The sequence below is a fragment of the Pomacea canaliculata genome, linkage group LG1, assembly GCF_003073045.1.
Source record: "Pomacea canaliculata isolate SZHN2017 linkage group LG1, ASM307304v1, whole genome shotgun sequence".
NCBI lineage: Eukaryota > Metazoa > Mollusca > Gastropoda > Architaenioglossa > Ampullariidae > Pomacea > Pomacea canaliculata.
In genome coordinates, this window is record NC_037590.1 from 12,414,915 (window position 1) to 12,432,971 (window position 18,057).

The 18,057-nt window shown below is 40.0% G+C and overlaps 1 protein-coding gene and 1 long non-coding RNA gene across 2 annotated transcripts in view; both read right to left on the minus strand.

Moving 5' to 3' along the window:
• Positions 1-16,858, minus strand: part of LOC112559083 (disintegrin and metalloproteinase domain-containing protein 17-like) — a 117,288-nt gene extending 100,430 nt beyond the window's left edge. Inside the window, exons 1-12 of the mRNA XM_025229999.1 lie at positions 16,732-16,858; positions 16,047-16,148; positions 15,301-15,363; positions 10,261-10,352; positions 9,057-9,178; positions 8,672-8,820; positions 8,219-8,320; positions 7,687-7,749; positions 6,615-6,709; positions 5,581-5,702; positions 5,217-5,365; positions 4,761-4,862 (exon numbers count right to left, since the gene is read on the minus strand). Coding sequence (XP_025085784.1) covers positions 4,761-4,862; positions 5,217-5,365; positions 5,581-5,702; positions 6,615-6,627 — 386 coding nt within the window. The 5' untranslated portion in view covers positions 6,628-6,709; positions 7,687-7,749; positions 8,219-8,320; ... (4 more) ...; positions 16,047-16,148; positions 16,732-16,858. The remainder of the gene's footprint in view (positions 1-4,760; positions 4,863-5,216; positions 5,366-5,580; positions 5,703-6,614; positions 6,710-7,686; positions 7,750-8,218; positions 8,321-8,671; positions 8,821-9,056; positions 9,179-10,260; positions 10,353-15,300; positions 15,364-16,046; positions 16,149-16,731) is intronic.
• Positions 21-4,481, minus strand: LOC112559170. Its single transcript, XR_003098295.1, has 3 exons — positions 4,428-4,481; positions 3,645-3,742; positions 21-60 (listed from the first exon to the last, which is right to left on the minus strand). It is a non-coding gene; the product is annotated as an uncharacterized LOC112559170 (long non-coding RNA).
• Positions 16,859-18,057: the final 1,199 nt, after the last annotated feature.

Sequence of the window (18,057 nt, forward strand, 5' to 3'; positions counted from 1 at the left end):
ACGGACCATTTGTATTGTTGTCAAAGACCTCCAGACAGCAGCGCTTGCAGGCTGCAGAAGCTGGTAACAGACAGAATGAGTGCTGCATGAGCTGGCCGAGAAACACGATACGCGAGACTAACCTTAACTAACTAATGTAGGTAACATGGGGGAATGCCATCTGAGCTTTGTATTGTTTCCAAACATTTTCCCTACAGTCCTCAGTCTTTCATCCCTTGACTCGTACCAGTCCCCTCGTTCACGTTCTTGCCCTGTCCACCGCACGCTGAACACCCTCCATTGTACATTAAAGGACAGACTCTGACAAGGTATCGTTGCGAGCTACATGGACAAACCCACTGAGGTTTATAATGTAGCTCCGTGAATAAACCAGGCCAGCGTACCTCGCTTCACTGTTGCAAGGAGGGATTTCTGAAGTCCTACGCATGTTGTACACGGGTTTCGTACAAAGTCATCGGTTTTATCAGAGACGTTGTACCCTATGGACAGTCAACTCAGGCGCAGGAACGGATCTCTTGAGTCGCGCATGCGCTGGACCAAGGGGGGTATTCGCCTTTTCGGGCTTCGTTTTTCACCGTGTTTCGCAGAGCTACTGTCGTTATTATTTTAAGATGGCAGGCAGTAACTGTGCGATTCCAGGATGCCCTGCTTGCAAAGGTCGAATCAAAGGTTTATGATCATTTTCCGCATAAAGACTAGATAATAAAGACTTTTGAGAGCTGTGAATCGTTGTGATTCTAGCTTCAGCACCGAAAGAGGGACCACTCTGTCCAGACATTACATTGTCATATTGAAAGTAAGTCACCTTGTGCGATAAATATAACCTTTGATATTTATAATAATTCGACTTTCCAGTGGTTTTATGAATAGGTGTGCCAGATGAAAAGATTTAAAGTTGCAAAAATAATTGAACTATTAATAACCCAGTATAATTAATGTTCAACACTGCTGTTTTGAAACTGCAGAGGGCTGGATACGGTTCGCAATAGAGAGAGAGAGTTGAGTGTGGGGTTGTTGGTGTCTTACACTAAGGCTATATCATGGCAAGGCAGCCAGCCCTGTAAACAGATGCTACATGCAGAGAAAGAACACAGTGCCCGAGACGAGAGGTGAACCCAGGACAGCCAGTCCTCATTGTATTGGTGACAGGCACTAACCATTGCGCCACCGAACTGCCTTGCAATAGAGAGAGAGAGAGAGAGAGAGTGTGAAGAGAATAAATAACCTATTATAATATTTAATTTAATTTGTTATAAACTCACTACAAACTATACCCTCTGTAACTACTCAGAAAAACAATGAGCTAGAGAGCGAGAACTTGGTGACAAAAACATTTTGACTCTTAACATAATTACAAATACGATACAACGCTGTGTGTGAGTGAAGATTTTTTACATTATCATTCACATAGTCATTAATATATATCAAAACATACTTACTAAGAGGATTTCTTCAATAGCAAAGGATTGGAAGATACTCGCAAATACAAAACAAAGCGACCGGATATTGCCTGTACCCCACCTACTCTTCCAGTCAACGCTTTCCCACTGCAGCGCTTCGAGTTTGCTGTCCATAGAGTATAATGTCTCTGTTTTATGTTCTCTGTACGAGGTCAGGATGTCGACTTCTCCGTTTCATGTCCGTAAAGTAGTATCAGTAACAAGAGGCATTTGTACAGATTTTAACTCGTATCACTGAATGTTATGGCTGCTCCAGATCCTGATATAAAACACATGTATTTGTTAATTTATGTTAAATATGTTTACTTCTTTATGACGTGTGCTTTTAAACTAGCTTCAGCCCTAAAAGCAATATCCTGTGTTTTTTTTGTCAGACAAAATCCAGTCTTTGAAATCTGTGGAAACTGCATAATTTTAGCTTTCCATCCATGATTACCTCGTTCGCTGCCTTTTCACGTATTAAAAAGTGTTCCCTTGGTAGTTAAAAAAATGCCTCTTATCTCTGTTGTCTACTCACGTAAGTCAAATTCTGCCTGAGTGGGAGCAAAAATGTTTCTTGTGACTGAAGTATGGTCAAATACAAATGCACAGTCACTTTTTTTCATGATACGTGAAATTCATAAAAGTTGAGAAACTCTTAGTTATGTTATGTTAAATATGTTTACTTGTAGTTGAGGGGGATGTAGTAGTTAAAAATGAAGAGTAAATATTTAATATTTGCTGGGGACACTCAAACTTCTTAGTCAACCCAAACTTTTGCTTGATGGTGATGAGAGAAATAAAACACACAAGCTCAGTCTCAAGTAAACAATAAGTTAATAACACAAAAATTTGTTTGTGAAATACAGTCAACCCCCCCCCTTTTGATTAAAGTGAGTGCTACATTTTATTTCATTTTCTCAACATATTTTGGAAAAATGTAAATGTACAAAGACAAAAAACGCCCATAACTTAGGTAGCACAACTATATAAGAACTGTAAACAATATATTTAGTGTGGTAATTTAAATACGTTTATTTAAAGGACATGTTGCTAATCTACTCTCCGTATACAACCGTTGTTGTATGCTGGAGAGATAGATAAATCCCACGCAAACACAAATATATTTTCTATTTTGTCTTTATCAGGCTTTGAAGGTTAAGTGCAGGTATTATTCTCTAAAGAACTTTTCTTTAACAATGGGATTATTGCTTCATATTCATTCCTTATGTCACAAACAGTTCTAACGCGGAAAGTGTCATCATAATCAACTGCGATATTCTCTCAGGTTTTATAAATGGACACTGGGGATCTGATCCTGATCCAGGTTCAGCCACAGTTGCCCCATGACTGGCAGAAATGTCACAAAATAAATCACATTTAACACAAGCATTCGTCGAATTAGTGTTCAACAAATATTCGCCTAAGTACTTCTGTATATTGGCGTCAATGTGTCCCGCTGCATTGACATTACTTGTTCTAACCGCCATTGCGACCTTTGGCCCCAAGTGGGTGGCTATCGTAAACTTGAAACTGCTATGTTATGTACTATTGGATTCAGCACAAAAGGGTCTTTCACATTCATCCAGGTAACCACGTGGTTCGAGTTACAAGGTTGACAAATATTTTGCGTCACCTTTTATTGTGGTTTAAAACTGTTGAATTTCATTAATAAAAATAAAGGCATTTCCGACAGTCTCCGCTGACTTACTTCAACATGTGCACATCAATATACATTGCGAAAGTTTGTGAATGCGAGCACAAATACCGACTCGACCATCACAACGCGTTACACGGCACACGGACAACGACCACCGCACGGCTACACGATATTGGTGCTGAGTACCAACCGTCCTCACAAAATACTATTATTATTCCACTAACATAAAACAAAGACATACTCTTAACACATGACGAATCTCTGCTATTTCTTGTCATTATTAGTAATATTTCTTTTCCTGATAGTCCATGAAATACTTTGAATTGAAAAAAGCGATTTTTGTGCAATCGCAACACTTTCCACTTATTATTATCGTTGTATCTTTATGTTCTTGTACAGAACTTTGAACATGTCTTGATGATGATGATGATGATGAGCGGCGTGTATGCCGATGCCTATTATTATCATTGTATCTTTATGTTCTTGTACAGGAGGCGGGCTTGGTGGTAATAAAATTAATTCTCTAGGCACTTTAAAGATCTCACCGTCATGATCACACATGCAGGCTCTGTAGCGCCGATTATCCTTCTCTCCCAGCTCCTTACAGTATGTGGTAATACATCTGCCGTTAATACACTGGCCTCTGAAATAACAAAAACAAAACACTTTTCCTCATAACGAATTTTGTTTGTGTATTTACATTTCATCTTCTCCTCTTTTCCTTTATTAATGCTTAGTTTTTATTACAAATATTACTATTTTTGACAGTAGTTTGCTTGTTTATGATTTTGTTCCAGTGGAGATTTTAGTGGCTCTCGCGAGTGACATTTCTCACTATCTCAATGCTTGAATCCTTATTTTTCTGCCTGATGTTTTGCACTCACAGGGCAGAATGGAATAACCAATGCTTCGAAGAAACTTTATGATGTGCCAAAGCCTGGTCATTACTGGTGTCACTATTGCAATTTATTGGAATTTTGCAGTTTATCTGCCATCTTTGATGACATAGCTCCCAAGTAAGTGATACAACTAAACTCCACTGTTCTTAGTCTATAAAGAAGTATGATTTGCCATTTTGTACTGATAATATCTCTTTGTTCTTGCAGTCTCATGACATGTCATCCCTTTATGACAATAAAATGTCATTTTGAAGCCAATGACGCTGTACTTTCGGTTTCTTTCTCTATACATTTCTCAGATTTATAATGTTAATTTTAAACACTAATCACACTTCTATTAACTTTAATACAGATATTAATGTATTTTTTAAAACCTCATAATAAAATAAGAATTATGTATGCAATAAGCGAACAAAAGACATGACATACTCTCCACGGCAGGCTATTCCATTCTCTTTTGGCACAGCAGACGGACAGTCAGCGAAACACCACTCATCAACCGTCAAGGAACAATATGAAGGCAAAAGTCAAACAGACGAAAATGCAATCAGAAATAACTGCAAATATGTTTTGCTCACAACACAAAACTGCTTCGTCCTAAGGATCAATGTGCAGAGGAAATCAGACAAATAAATAAAAATTATCATACATGAAAACTCTAATATTTGACTTATAATATGACATAGACATTTGCGGGTACAGCGTGAAGGGAAAGGCGTTAGTTATCATCAAATGTTTAATCATTAACCAACAAAAGGATACTCGCATTTTGCGCTCTCCATACACGGCAGGTCAAAGTTATATTCACAATCAGTTCCTTGTGGTGCGATTTTGCAGTCTTTACAGCACGGTTTGTTGAAACCACTGTAAACACCCAAAACACAATGAGTATTTCAGATGCCCTGTTACTGATTGTTCTTTTTTTAAAAGGTACAAGACGCAAGGGTTGCATGCCATAGTGGTTAACGTCACTGTTCACTGGTATGCGAATAACTGATTCCAACCGTCTCATTTCTTATATTACCTTTCATATTAATTGATACGTGCTACTAGCAACTGATGCGTGACCAGCGTAGATGTTTTAAGTACTGGTCTAAATGATAATTATAGAAACTCATTAAATACCAGCTAGGATGGGAATGAAATTAAAGTAAGCTGGAATATTATCTCATATGATCGAAATGCTAGCACGTGGAGATGCTTAAAACACTAGTTTACCTGCATTGTGCAGATTCTCTGAGATGACAAGTACTGTTACAGCATTTATCTTGGTTTTTTAAGCTTTCCTCTCCAGCGTCGCATTCCTCTTCAGTGTCTAAGACGCCATTGCCGCAAGGAACATCCTTCTCTGACACACACTTTCCTTGCTGTAGATAGAATGGAAACTACACCAGTAGAATCGCGAATACGTTGCGACCTTTACACGCGACCTTTAGTTTAGAAAGTTTTTAGGCTTACGTAGCCTTGATCGACATGCAGAATTATATATATATCTATGTAATCAGTGCGTCTGATTTTTTTTAAAAGTTACATAATTTGTTTTTACTATTAAATCTTAACACTGTCTTAACCAGTGACTCACTTCATTGCATACACCGTTGTAGCAGCGTTCCCGAAGGCCAAGACGCGTTTCTGTTGGGAAACATGGGCCGTATATTTTGTTGCCAAGGTCCTCCTGACAGCAGCTTTTGCAGGCATTAATATCTGTGTGAAATGGTAGACAACACAAGAAGTAAAAAATTGTTGGCGAAGACTGCAAGCACGCCACCTGTCGCCTTAGTATCAATGAAATTCTTATGACCTTTGAATTACAATCTTGACTCATATCAAAAACATGCCCACAAAAAATATTGTTATCTGCTAATATTAAAACCCTTTAAGGTAAAATTCCATCATCTGAGAACGCCATAGGATGTATACTTAAGGATTTATTAGCGGGTTGTTACTATTTATATTTTACTGTTATTCGTGCTATGTTATGTCACTTTCGTTTGATACAGTTTTATGTGAACTGTCATTATTCATATAATCCGTTTGGTAAATATCAGAGATTCTATTATCATTCCAAAAGCCGCTGGGAATATTTTTACAACAAACTTTCATATACATGTATCTGTACTATACAGACAGACTATTCACTGAACAGACATCAGACGTCTTTGCTATTTTGTCTCTTCTGCGACTTGTATCCATGGTCCTAACATTGAGCCTTAAGCACATTACACACTTTTTCATCTACCAATCGTGCTTAGTCACTGTATTTTCTGCTACGTGTTTAGACTCAAAGAACAGTGCGTGTACAGGACGTCGACTGCACTCTCAATGAAAATAGTATTTGTTCTAAGTGTTGCACAATGGATATTCTCAAATACTTCGTAATAAGGCATACTTCTTCTGTTACAAAACTGAAGACTTTAAACACTTAGTGGTTATTATTAGTATTGTATTTTTCTGTTTTTGTAATGCACTTCTAGCCTCCCTTCATTGTTAGGAGAGTCACTAGATGATGATGATTGATGATTAAAAAAATGCACATTTTTATTTGTAGTCAAGGCGATGCCAAGACACGAGCTTGGTGTCAATAAAATTAATTCTCAGGCAGTTTAAAGAACTTACCGTTATCACACATGCAGGCTCTGTACAGCCGATTATTCTTATCTCCAAGCTCCTGACAGTCCTTGGTAATACATCTGCCGTAAACACACCGGCCTCTGAAATAAAAGGAAATCAAGTCAAATAATTATTCCTCTCTCTCAAATAATATTGTGTATATTTGAATTTTATGTTCTCTTGTGTTGTATTAGTTTTGTTTACGTTTTATTGCGAATATAAATAAGTTTTGTTTATTTTGGTTTTAGTTACAATGGAGTTATTAGTTTTAGGACGGACATTTTCCTGTCATCTTAATGTTATGTCATTCTTTTCTTTGCCTAATGTTTCGCACACACGGGGCAGAATGAATGAGTCAATGCTTCGAAGAAACTTCAAGATGTGCCAAAGCTTGGTCATTACTGGTGTCACAATTGCAATTCTATTTGGATTTTTGCAGTTTATCAGCCATCTTTGATGACATAGCTCCCATGTAAGTGATACAACTAAACTCCACTGTTCTTAGTCTACAAAGAAGTCTGATTTGCTGTGCAATTTTGTACTGATTATGCCTCTTTGTTCTTGCTATTTCCATCCAAACATCCAAACTCATTTGTCAGTCTGTGAGTGAGGTGTAGAAGATCGTTGTTAGTGACTATCACGAGATCGGTTGCACTACAAAGCGCAAACTAACTTGATTCATCTCTACAATCAATAAAGAAAATCATGAAAGGTTTCTTGCATAATGTTCTCCAAGATAAAGTTGAGCAGTACAAACGACAGAGGGCAGCTTTAGCAAAGCCAGCAGTTGTTTGAAAAGAGTTTTATTCTGGTGTACAGCATGGTGCTGTATAACACCTCGGTCACTTGTATGAAGCCCTCTTCTATTGAATGGTCATATGACATGTCATCCTTTTATGACAATAAAATGTCATTTTGAAGCCAATGACGCTGTACTGTTGGTTTCTATCTCAGATTTATATTGTTAATTTCAAACACTTATTACACCTCTAATTTAATGTAAATATTAATATTTTTAATAACTCCTAATAAAATAAGAATTATGTATGCAAAAAGCGGTACAAAAGACATGACATACTCTCCATGGCAGGCTATTCCATTCTCTTTTAGCTCAGGAACCGGACAATCGGCGAAAACACCACTCAACATTCGTCAAGGAACAAAATGCAGGCAAAAATCAAACACAGACGAAAATGCAATCAGAAATAACTGCAAATATGTTTTACTCACAACACACCACTGCTTCGTCGTAAGGATCAATGTGCAGAGGAATTCAGACAAATAAATAAAAATTATCACACATGAAAACTCTAACATTTGACTTATAATATGACATAGAAATTTGCGGCTACAGGGTGAAAGGAGAGGCGTTAGGTTTAATTACGAATGTGCTTAGGTGGATTGATGTCTGCCGAGACCAACGCTTAGCCTCTTGTGAAGTTCGCTGCTAGTCTCGGCGAACCTAGACAATGAATGGGACTAAACCACAAGCTTTGTAAACACCTTCCTCGTTTTAGCAGTTAACTGGAAATAAATCTTCTGCCAGCAGTCCGCTAATATAGGTCTGTGGCATTATCAACTGTCCATTTCATAAAACAACAAAAGGATACTCGCACTTTGCGCGCTCCCAACAAGGATCTTCATTGGGATCTCCACAAACAGTTCCTTCTTGTGCGATGTTGCAGTCTTTACAGCACGGTTCGCTGACACCACTGTAAACGTCCAGAACAAAATGAGTACTTCAGATGCCCTGTTACTGATTGTTCTTTTTTAAAAGGTACAAGACGCAAGGGTTGCATGCCATGGTGGTTAACGTCACTGTTCATTGGTATGCGAATAACTGATTCCAACCGTCTCATTTCTTCTCTTACCTTTGGCATTAATTAGTACTTGCTACCAGCAACTGCTGCGTGACCAGCGTAGATGTCTTAAGTACTGGTCTAAATGATAATTATAGAAACTCCTGAAATACCAGTTTGGATGGGAATGAAATGAAAATAAACTGGAATATTATCCCACATGATCGAAATGTTATTACGTGAAGACGCAAAAAACTAGTTTACCTGCATTGCCCAGATACTCTTAGATGACAAGTACTGTTACAGCATTTATCTTGGTTTTTCACGACGCTCTCTCCTACGTCGCATTCTTCGTTTTCGTCTAAGATACCATTGCCGCAAGGAACATCCTCCTCTGGCACGCACTCTCCTTGCTGCAGATAGAATGGAAACTACACCAGTAGAATTATGAATATGTTGCGACTTTCACAGGTGATCTCTAGTTTAGACAAGTTTTCAGATGTTTAGATAACATGAGTCAGACTAAACACTATACTATTTTGTTTCTTCTGCGATGTTGCTCCATGGTCAAACATTTAGCATTATACACATTGTACACTTTTTCACCAGAGAAGTAAAAGAACTTTAATCTCTTCACACCTTCACTCACTTCATTGCATACACCTTTGTAGCAGGGTTCTCCAGAGCCAAGAGACGTTTCAGTTGGTAAACATGGGCCGTATTTTTTGTTGCCAAGGACCTCCTTACAGCAGTGTTTGCAGGCATTAATCTCTGTGTGAGATAATAAACAACACAAGAAGTTAAAAATTGCTGGCGAAGTCTGCAAGTGCGGCTAATGTCGCCTTAGTATCAATTAAATTCTTATGAGCTACCAAATTACAATCTTGACTCCTAGCAAAAACTTGCCCACAAAAAATATTATCTACTAATATTGAAACCCTTCAAGGGTAAAATTCCATCAACCAGAAAACGCCATATGATTTATATTCAAGGATTTATTAGCGGGTTGTTACGATTTATATTTTACTGTTATTCGTGCTACGTTATGTCATTTTCATTTGATAGAGTTTTATTGTGAACTGTCATTATTCATACAGTCCGTTTGGTAATATCAGAGATCTGAATATTATTCAAGGAGCCCCTGGGAATACTTTTACAACGTGCTTTTATATACCTGTACTATACTGACAGATTATTTACTGGCAAATCATTAGGCAGTCTTATAAAACTGATTTGAAAATTGCTATTTTCTAGCTAACCCATTCCTTCCAAACATCGCAAAGAAAAATGTAAAGAGTAGTTGGCGATTACCCTGCGATGAATTATAGTTACTATAGGCAGAAGATGCAATGCAGCACCAGCAAGTGTGCTCTGTGATGATAGACTACAATTAAAGGTGCTGACTAAAGTGGACCTACATGAGAATCACTAGAAGTTTAGCCCTGCGAGGTGTACATAAAGGCGGAGCTGACACGAGACGTGGTGGAGACATGATCAGTAGCGACACTACAGAACAAAGGAAAGACAGCTTCCGCCCACGACTCCACCCTGTAACCTACTGTAGAGGAGTGCAGCTGTGGTATTTCGTTCAGACCACTTCAGCAAAATACATCTGCCAGCTTTCTTCCTACATCTGCTTGAGTGTGTGGTAGAACGTTTACTACTATCATCATGCAACCGCTACCACTCTGTTACAAATTAAATACTAAACAATTCTAGTTTTAATGGAACAGTAGTGTAAATTAAATACTAAATAATCACATTTTAATGGAACAGTAGTATAATTTAGATCGCAATACTAATGCATCAGTGAGTGGCAAAAGCGACTTGTTTGCACAATTTTACAGCCTTACCATGTTTGCACTGGCATGGTTCGTAGGTCCTCCCGTTCTTTTTTTCAAGCACTTCACACGAGGAAAGACACTTGCCTCCAAAACACACACGACTGACACAAGAAAAAAATCAAAATGATAAAGTTGCTGACTCCTGCTGCGGATACACCATTTTATATGCACATAAGTCAAATCTACATAAAAGATCACAATGACCTTCTATTTTATTCATTCGATAAGAAGTCACTTTAACTTTTATCTCAATTTTTATCGTCACCATCATCCTTACTTCCACTCTCTATTCGTGTTGTTTGCTGTTCGCTGTCATTATTTGTTGCTTGTTCGTTACTTTTCTTTCAGTGCTTGACTCGATATGAGGTCTGATGTCACACTGATATAAAGCTGATTATCCCTTTCAATGATATGACATCAGTCAGTCAGTCGTCCCTGTACCGGTACCTGTCGTGTGGGGAGCACATGCATAGACACGGCAGCTGACAGGACCTACCACTCTGTTGTGGACGATAGTCAGCAGTCCTGTACAGGACGGCTAGTCCAGTCTTTAACTTTTGTCAGCCAGCTCTTCCTGTGACTACCGCAGCGTCGACTACCTGCATGATATAAAGGATAATAGACGATGTCTCGTACTGGGTCACTTGGCCAAAGACCATCTTTCGTCGCCTGAAAGTAGAGGTTCCTGGTGTCCTGTGAGTGTCAATCGTGCTTCGTACTAAGTCATTGGTTCTATGTACGAAATTTGACTTTGTATGACACCCGGGTCAGCCTCCTCTGTCACTTGTTCTCAAGTGCCTGGATTCTCACTTTCGTCCCCAGAGTTCACGTCACATCCGTACAGCGGGATCGGTACTGATATCAGGAATTGGTACAGACTGTACTTGGTAGTGAACCCTATTTTTTGCCAATGACAGATCCTATCTAGGTTAGCTACTACTGCTGTTGCTGTTGAGATCCTGATGCAGATAATAATTAGCTGCCATATTTGGACAGGGTGACTCCCAAGTCTCTGAAACTTCTTATGTCTTCAAATGCTATCGGTTTTTACGTCATTACTCACAGACTGATGTACCTTCAGGTGTGACTGCTCTTCTTATTCACTCTAATCTTTTATTTAGACAGTTACCACTCACCACTCCTCTTCAAGCTGTTGCTGCCCGAGTTTCCCTGGGCAAGACTATTACTATCTGCTGTGTTTATCTACCTCCTTAGCTTTGGACCCAACTTCCTGCTCTCGTCCTTCTTTTGGGGGACTTTAATGGACACCACCCCTTGTGGGGCGGGGCCTCGACTGACACCAGAGGAGTTGTTAGGATCCTTTTCTATGGAAATCGATCTCTGTGTTTTAAAAGACGGCTCTATTACCTTTAGCGTCCTTACAATAGCACAGAGTCAGCAATAGACTTATCAGTGGTCACCCCATCACTTTTAATAGACTTTAACAGGGCTGTACATGACGACCTGTGCGGCAGTGACCATTTCCCCATAATTTTAAAATTTTTTAAATAGTCTGGAGCGGGACGATAATCTTAATAACGCGGGTGGAATATGGCTAAAGCGGACTGGCCCGCTTTTCAGACCATCTGCTCCACCCTTCTCCGAAATTCCACTTTTAATTTTGGTTGGGGACTTTGGCAACGATCATATGTCATATCCTGCCAAGATCTTCACCTTAATTTTGACTGAAATCGCATCAGAGACAATCCCTACACGGAGGCATCGAAATAACCACCCACGGGTGCCTTGGTTCACAGAGGAATGTAGGATGGCCCAGCGCGCTAGAAAGAAGGCCCAGCGCCTAGCTTTACGGCAACCTACTTTTAAAAACATTCTAAGTTTTAAACGAAGTAGAGCTCATGCTCGATTTATTTTTAAACAAACAAGAAAACTTGCGTGGCAAAGGTTTGTGTCTTCACTGTCCTCCATTATCACTTCCCAAGCGGTGTGAGCTGCCATAAGAAGATAAAGGGAAGGTTTCAGGCTAGCTCGATAAGCCATCTGCGGGTTGGAGACTCTGTTCTCACAGAGGTACAGGATGTCGCTAATTCCTTAGCATCCACCATTGCTCTCAACTCTTCTACTCTTCAGATTTCCAACGCTTGAAAACTACTCAGGAATCTTTTGTTTGTGATTTTCCTTCCGATAACTCCGAAAAGTACAATCTTCCTTTATCGGTTTCTGAACTACAACAAGCCTTTCAAAAGTGCAAAGACTCTGCACCAGGCCAAGTCAACATTTCTTACCAACTTCTTACTAATCTTCCACAGGTCTCTCTCCTTCTCCTTCTAGACATTTTTAACTTTATTTGGGTATCCGGCTGTTTCCCTCATTCGTGGAAAGAGGCAGTTGTGGTACCCATCTCAAAACCTGGTACGGATTTTGCGCGTTATAAGACCCCATCATCATCATCATCATCATCATCATCATCAATCATCAATCATCATCATCATCATCATCATCATCATCATCATCATCATCATCATCATCATCATCATCATCAAGGACCCCTCTGATCCAAACTCATACCGTCCTATCGCTCTCACTAATTGTCTGTGCAAAACTCTTGAACGCATGGTGAATGCTCGCCTTACCTGGTATCTCGAATCTCAAGGTCTCCTCTCCAACCTGCAGTGTGGCTTCAGAAAACGCCGCAGCACCCTGGACCATTTGGTCCGTTTTGAAACTTTTGTCAGGGATGCGTTTGTCGGCAAAGAACATGTATTAGGGGTGTTTTTTTATTTGGAGAGGGCATACGACATTACCTGGAAGCAGGGTATTCTGCTGGACCTCCATGCCCTTGGCTTGCGGGGTCGTATGCTACTCTTCATCAAGAATTTTCTCTCACATCGCCTCTTTCAAGTAAGAGTGGGATCTATCTTATCTGAACCTCAGGAACAGGAAATGGGCATCCCTGAGGGCAGCATTCTTTCTCCAACTCTTTTCAATATAAAAATCGACTCCATCTTGAAACATGTTTTTCCAGGTTTGGAGGCTTCTTTGTATGTAGATGACTTTGCTCTCTGCATTTGAGGCCGTTCCCCACCATGCCTCGAACTCCGGCTTCAACTGTGCGTAAATGCTGTACAAAGGTGAGTGACAGAAAACGGCTTCAAATTTTCTCCTACGAAGTCAGTATGCATTCACTTTTGCAAAATAAGTGGTATGTTTCCAAACCCATCTATTTCTGTCAATGGCACGGTACTCAAAGTGGTCCAGGAAGTAAAATTTCTTGGGGTGGTCTTTGACCGTAAACTGTCCTTTTTATCTCATATTAAATCTCTACGCCATTCATGCCAAAAAGCCTTAGACATTCTTAGAGTAGTTGGCCATGTCAGCTGGGGGGCGGATCGCACGGTCCTGCTACGTCCTGTATCGTGCCCTGGTCCTGTCCAAGCTAGACTATGCATCCATCATCTATGGCTCTGCTCGAGAGTCCTACCTCAAAATTCTTGATCCTATTCATCACCAAGGGCTCCGCATCTGTTTGGGTGCCTTCCGCACCACTCCTGTACAAAGTTTGTGTGCAGAAGCTGGTGGGCCCCAACTTTCTCTCCGTCGTCTGAAACTCATGCTATCCTATGTCTGTCGTTTAAAAGCTCATCCTGGAAACCCTGCGTACCATGCTGTTTTCCGACCTTAACGTGCTGCCCTGTATGCCATTCGTACCAAGGAACAAAAGCCATTATCACTCCGAGTAGCACCTCACCAACTAGTTGCCGGAGTAGATATTCAACAGGTAGAGCCTCTTTCTCCACTAACAGCTCCTCCTTGGTCCCTTCCTGTTCCAGAGATTCGTTTTGATCTCACAGCGTTTAAAAAAGGGGACACTAGTGATCCCATATATCTCCAACACTATCATTTACTCATTTCTGACTATCCTGAATTCTGCCTTGTATTTTCAGATGGCTCCAAAGTCCCAAGTGGTGCTCCAGTATCGGCTGCAGCAGTTCCGTCCTGTCATCCGCAACGGGCTGACGAATGTTCTATTTTCACAGCAAAACTTCACGACATCTTGCTTGCCTTGCAGCATGCTCACCGCTCTTGGGAGCACAACTTTTACATTATTTCATACTCTCTTTCTGCACTCCAAGCTCTCCTCTCAAATGATTCTGACCAACCCCTTGTGGTACAGATTCATAAAATTCATGCAGCACTCTTTCAGCGAAACAAGGACATCGTTTTTATTTGGGCTCCTGGCCATGCTGGTATCCCAGGCAATGTTCGAGCAGACCAGGCTGCCAAGGCTGCATGTCAGTACCCTTGTAAACTAGAGTCAATTATCTCATCAGACTGCAAACCTTTATTCTCGCATACCCTATGGCAACGCCACTGGGACACTATGGACCAAAACAAGTTACATGCCACCCTTCCCTGCCTTTCCGACCGCCTACCTTCTTGCCACCCTTCGAGGCGGGAGGAGGTGGTCCTTACAAGATTAAAGACAGGACACACCTGTGCCACACAAGGACACCTCTTGCGAGGTGAACCACCGCCTGTTTGTCCCTGGTGCAGAGGAAACTTTAAAGTTTTACACTTTCTAATTATCTGTCCTAAGGTTCTGACTACCCGTTGTCAGTTTTTTTTACAGAGAATTCTTTATTTTCCTTATTTAGGTAAGTCCCATCGGCAGCAATCTTTTAATTTTTAAAGAAGATAGGAATTTACCATCAAATATAAACAATTTTTATGTTCCGACAGTTTTTCTTTTGTTTTCAGTGTGCTGGCAAAGTTTTTTGGGTTTCACCAACCCTTTTTATACTTTATCCACCTTTTCACATCTTTTACTTTCTATGTTGGCTTTTTACAAAATATCATATTGATATGACTTGGGAAACATGGTGTGCTCTACCTACATGGCCCTTCCTTATTCTGTCGCATCTGCTGTGAAAAGGTTGTTCCTAAGCATGTCAATTGAGCACGCGATCTCCTGTCTGCTTAGGTACAGGCGATTATAAAGTTCCAAACCTGGTGAAAGCGATACTTATCCCTAACTTGTTTCTAAGATATATATATATATAACACAACTAAGACCTAGTTTTCACGTACCTGTCTTGGCAAGCGGCGCCATCGGCTAGAGGGACAGAAGGAGGACAACTATGTTTGACGCCACTAATCAGCGGTTAAGGTCATTAAAGAAGACAATAGTTTACAAAACCTCTTTGTCATAATGCTATATATGGAGAGAGAGAGAGAGAGATTTATATTTGGAAAATGGATCTGAAATCTTGATACTAATCATATCTTTGTTCTTGCAGTCTGGTCACCACAAAACATGCCCTTCGTGTGTTAGTCTGTTGGTAATGTCATTGTTACTGCTTGCCATGAAATCTGTTTGTCTACAACCGTTAAAAGGGTCATGGAGAGTTTCTTGCAGAATGTTCTTCAAGATGACTTTGAACAGCACTTACTAGGTCACTTTTGCACTACAGTAGGCGTGCGTCAAGGATCTCGCTTCCACCGGTGCTGTTCAATATCTTCTCGCACAACATCCTGCGTCAAACACTCCACTACCATCAAACTTCCATTTCCATTGGTGAAAGGCCTACATATGATATACATCTGTTAACAGGTACTCACAGAGAACTGCAAGACCTTACCAATAGACTGACGTGTAGCTCGATAAAGGAAAAAAAAGTAAACTGTCTCTCACACAATGTCGATACTTCATAATAAAATTATTTTCATGATTTACTTGTTAAATGAAAGTCAGTTGGCCTTAATAATCAAACATTGCTTCTATTTGACTTAAGAAGCAACAAACAAAACTTAAAATAACAAATTAAAAAGGATACTCGCACGTTGCACTTTTTACACACTGACTGTCTGGGTCTGTTCCACATTTGGTTCCCGCTGGAGCAGCTTGGCAGTTTCGGCAACACTTGCTGTTGAAATCACTAGAAACATCAAGAAAAACATGAAGAACGATACTGCATATTACATTTTGCACTCGTACTTTTATTATCTGGCTTTCATAAAAAGATAAAGGATGCTGGTACAGATGGTGTCCAGTCACTTAATCCCCAGACACTTCATCCCCGACACTTCATCCCCGACACTTCATCCCCTAGACTTTTAATCCCCAGACACTTCATCCCCAGACACTTAATCCCCGACACTTCATCCCCAACACTCAAGAACAATTTTCATATCATATTGTTGAAGAACATTAAATTTACTAGCTTATATGAACTTTAAATAATGTTGTTGATGTTCAAATGACGTTGAAGTTAATAGCATGATTTGAATTTGAATTTCAATTAAATTTTTCGCTGACTTCATAATTTTTATAGTTAAGGATTTAGTTTAGGGATTAAGTGTCTGGGGATGAAGTGTCTGGGGATTAAAAGTCTAGGGGATGAAGTGTCGGGGATGAAGTGTCGGGGATGAAGTGTCTGGGGATTAAGTGACTGGGAACCGGTAAAGATATCGGGTGTTTTGGAAATGGGGAATTGCAAGACACTTAACAAACCAACTTGCCTGCAGCGAGCGTTTTCTCTGAGCAGACAGATGCTGCTGCAGCATTTGTCTTTGCCCTCCAGACCGTCTGGACCTGCATCGCATTCTTCTCTAATATCAACGACTCCATTGCCGCAATGAATTTCGTCTTGAGCACTTTCTGAAACATGCAGTTAGCAAGAATCATTGCTACTCACTTATTGTTATTTTCTTCTGTCGAGTATTTGTCGATTTTAAAGCGTAACTTAACTTCTCTGATTTCTCAGACAACAAATCCTTTCAAATGCTGGTATCTACAGCGATGTATTGAACATCTCATAGCTTATCACTCTTGATTTAGGCCCTTAGGGCGTCATTGTGCTTCAGCTACCGCAAGACTTAGATGCCATTTGCAAAAAAATGTTTGTGTACCACTTTATAAATGTAAAAGATTGTTATCTTTCCAATCCTTCAGGTTTTCTTTGATTTAACAGTTCACTCAATTTAAATAAATGCAGCTAGTGTTTCAGCTGATAGAAAGTCCATCTGCAACCTACGCTTTTGCTTACCAACAGACTGACAGACAAATCAAACGGATATGGATATGTTCAATGGATACGACAAAGTAGAGATCTACTTGAATGAGGTACAGTTTGAAGAAGTAAGCAGCTTCAAGTACTTAGGAGCCATCAGATAAGGTTCACTACCAAGTACAATCTGCACAAATTCCTGGTAGCACCGAGCCTGCTCGAGAGATATGACACGTGAGCTCCGCTCGCTTAAACGGCAAGGAGAATCCAGCCACTCTAGAACATGTGCTTGAGGAGGCTGTTCAGAATGTCATACAGAGAACATGGAACCAAAGAAATAGAATTGCTACACTCACAGGACATCAGGAGCCTCTACTTTCAAAAGTGAAGGGACGTAAGATGGTCTTCGTTGTGGATGGGACCCGCTGCAGATGATAAAGTCCCTTGGTTGTTGAGTGCTCACGAAGCTTTTGTACAGCACTGAAGTGACTTGAAATGATGTTGAGTTTTAAAATCGCCTGTCACAACTTCCTTGACTCAAGTTTATTTTGGTAATAGTTTCCTAACAGTGGTGTTCAAATACTTAAAAAATAAGTAGTTTAAGAATTTAGTAAGTGTCTGATTAAACTGATAGTTCTATAGTTTTAACACTGCATAGTCTTTTGTTTTTGACTTTGATGACCAGTGAGTCTGTTCGTTAGACCATTCTTCAGTTTGCCATATTCTTAGTAAAGAACTAGTATGGGACTCTGTTGTTTTTTCTCATCCTTGAGAATGCTTGATCAGCTCCACGGGAATATTGTCAATGCCGCGAGACCTCTCTCTCATCAGACTGCGT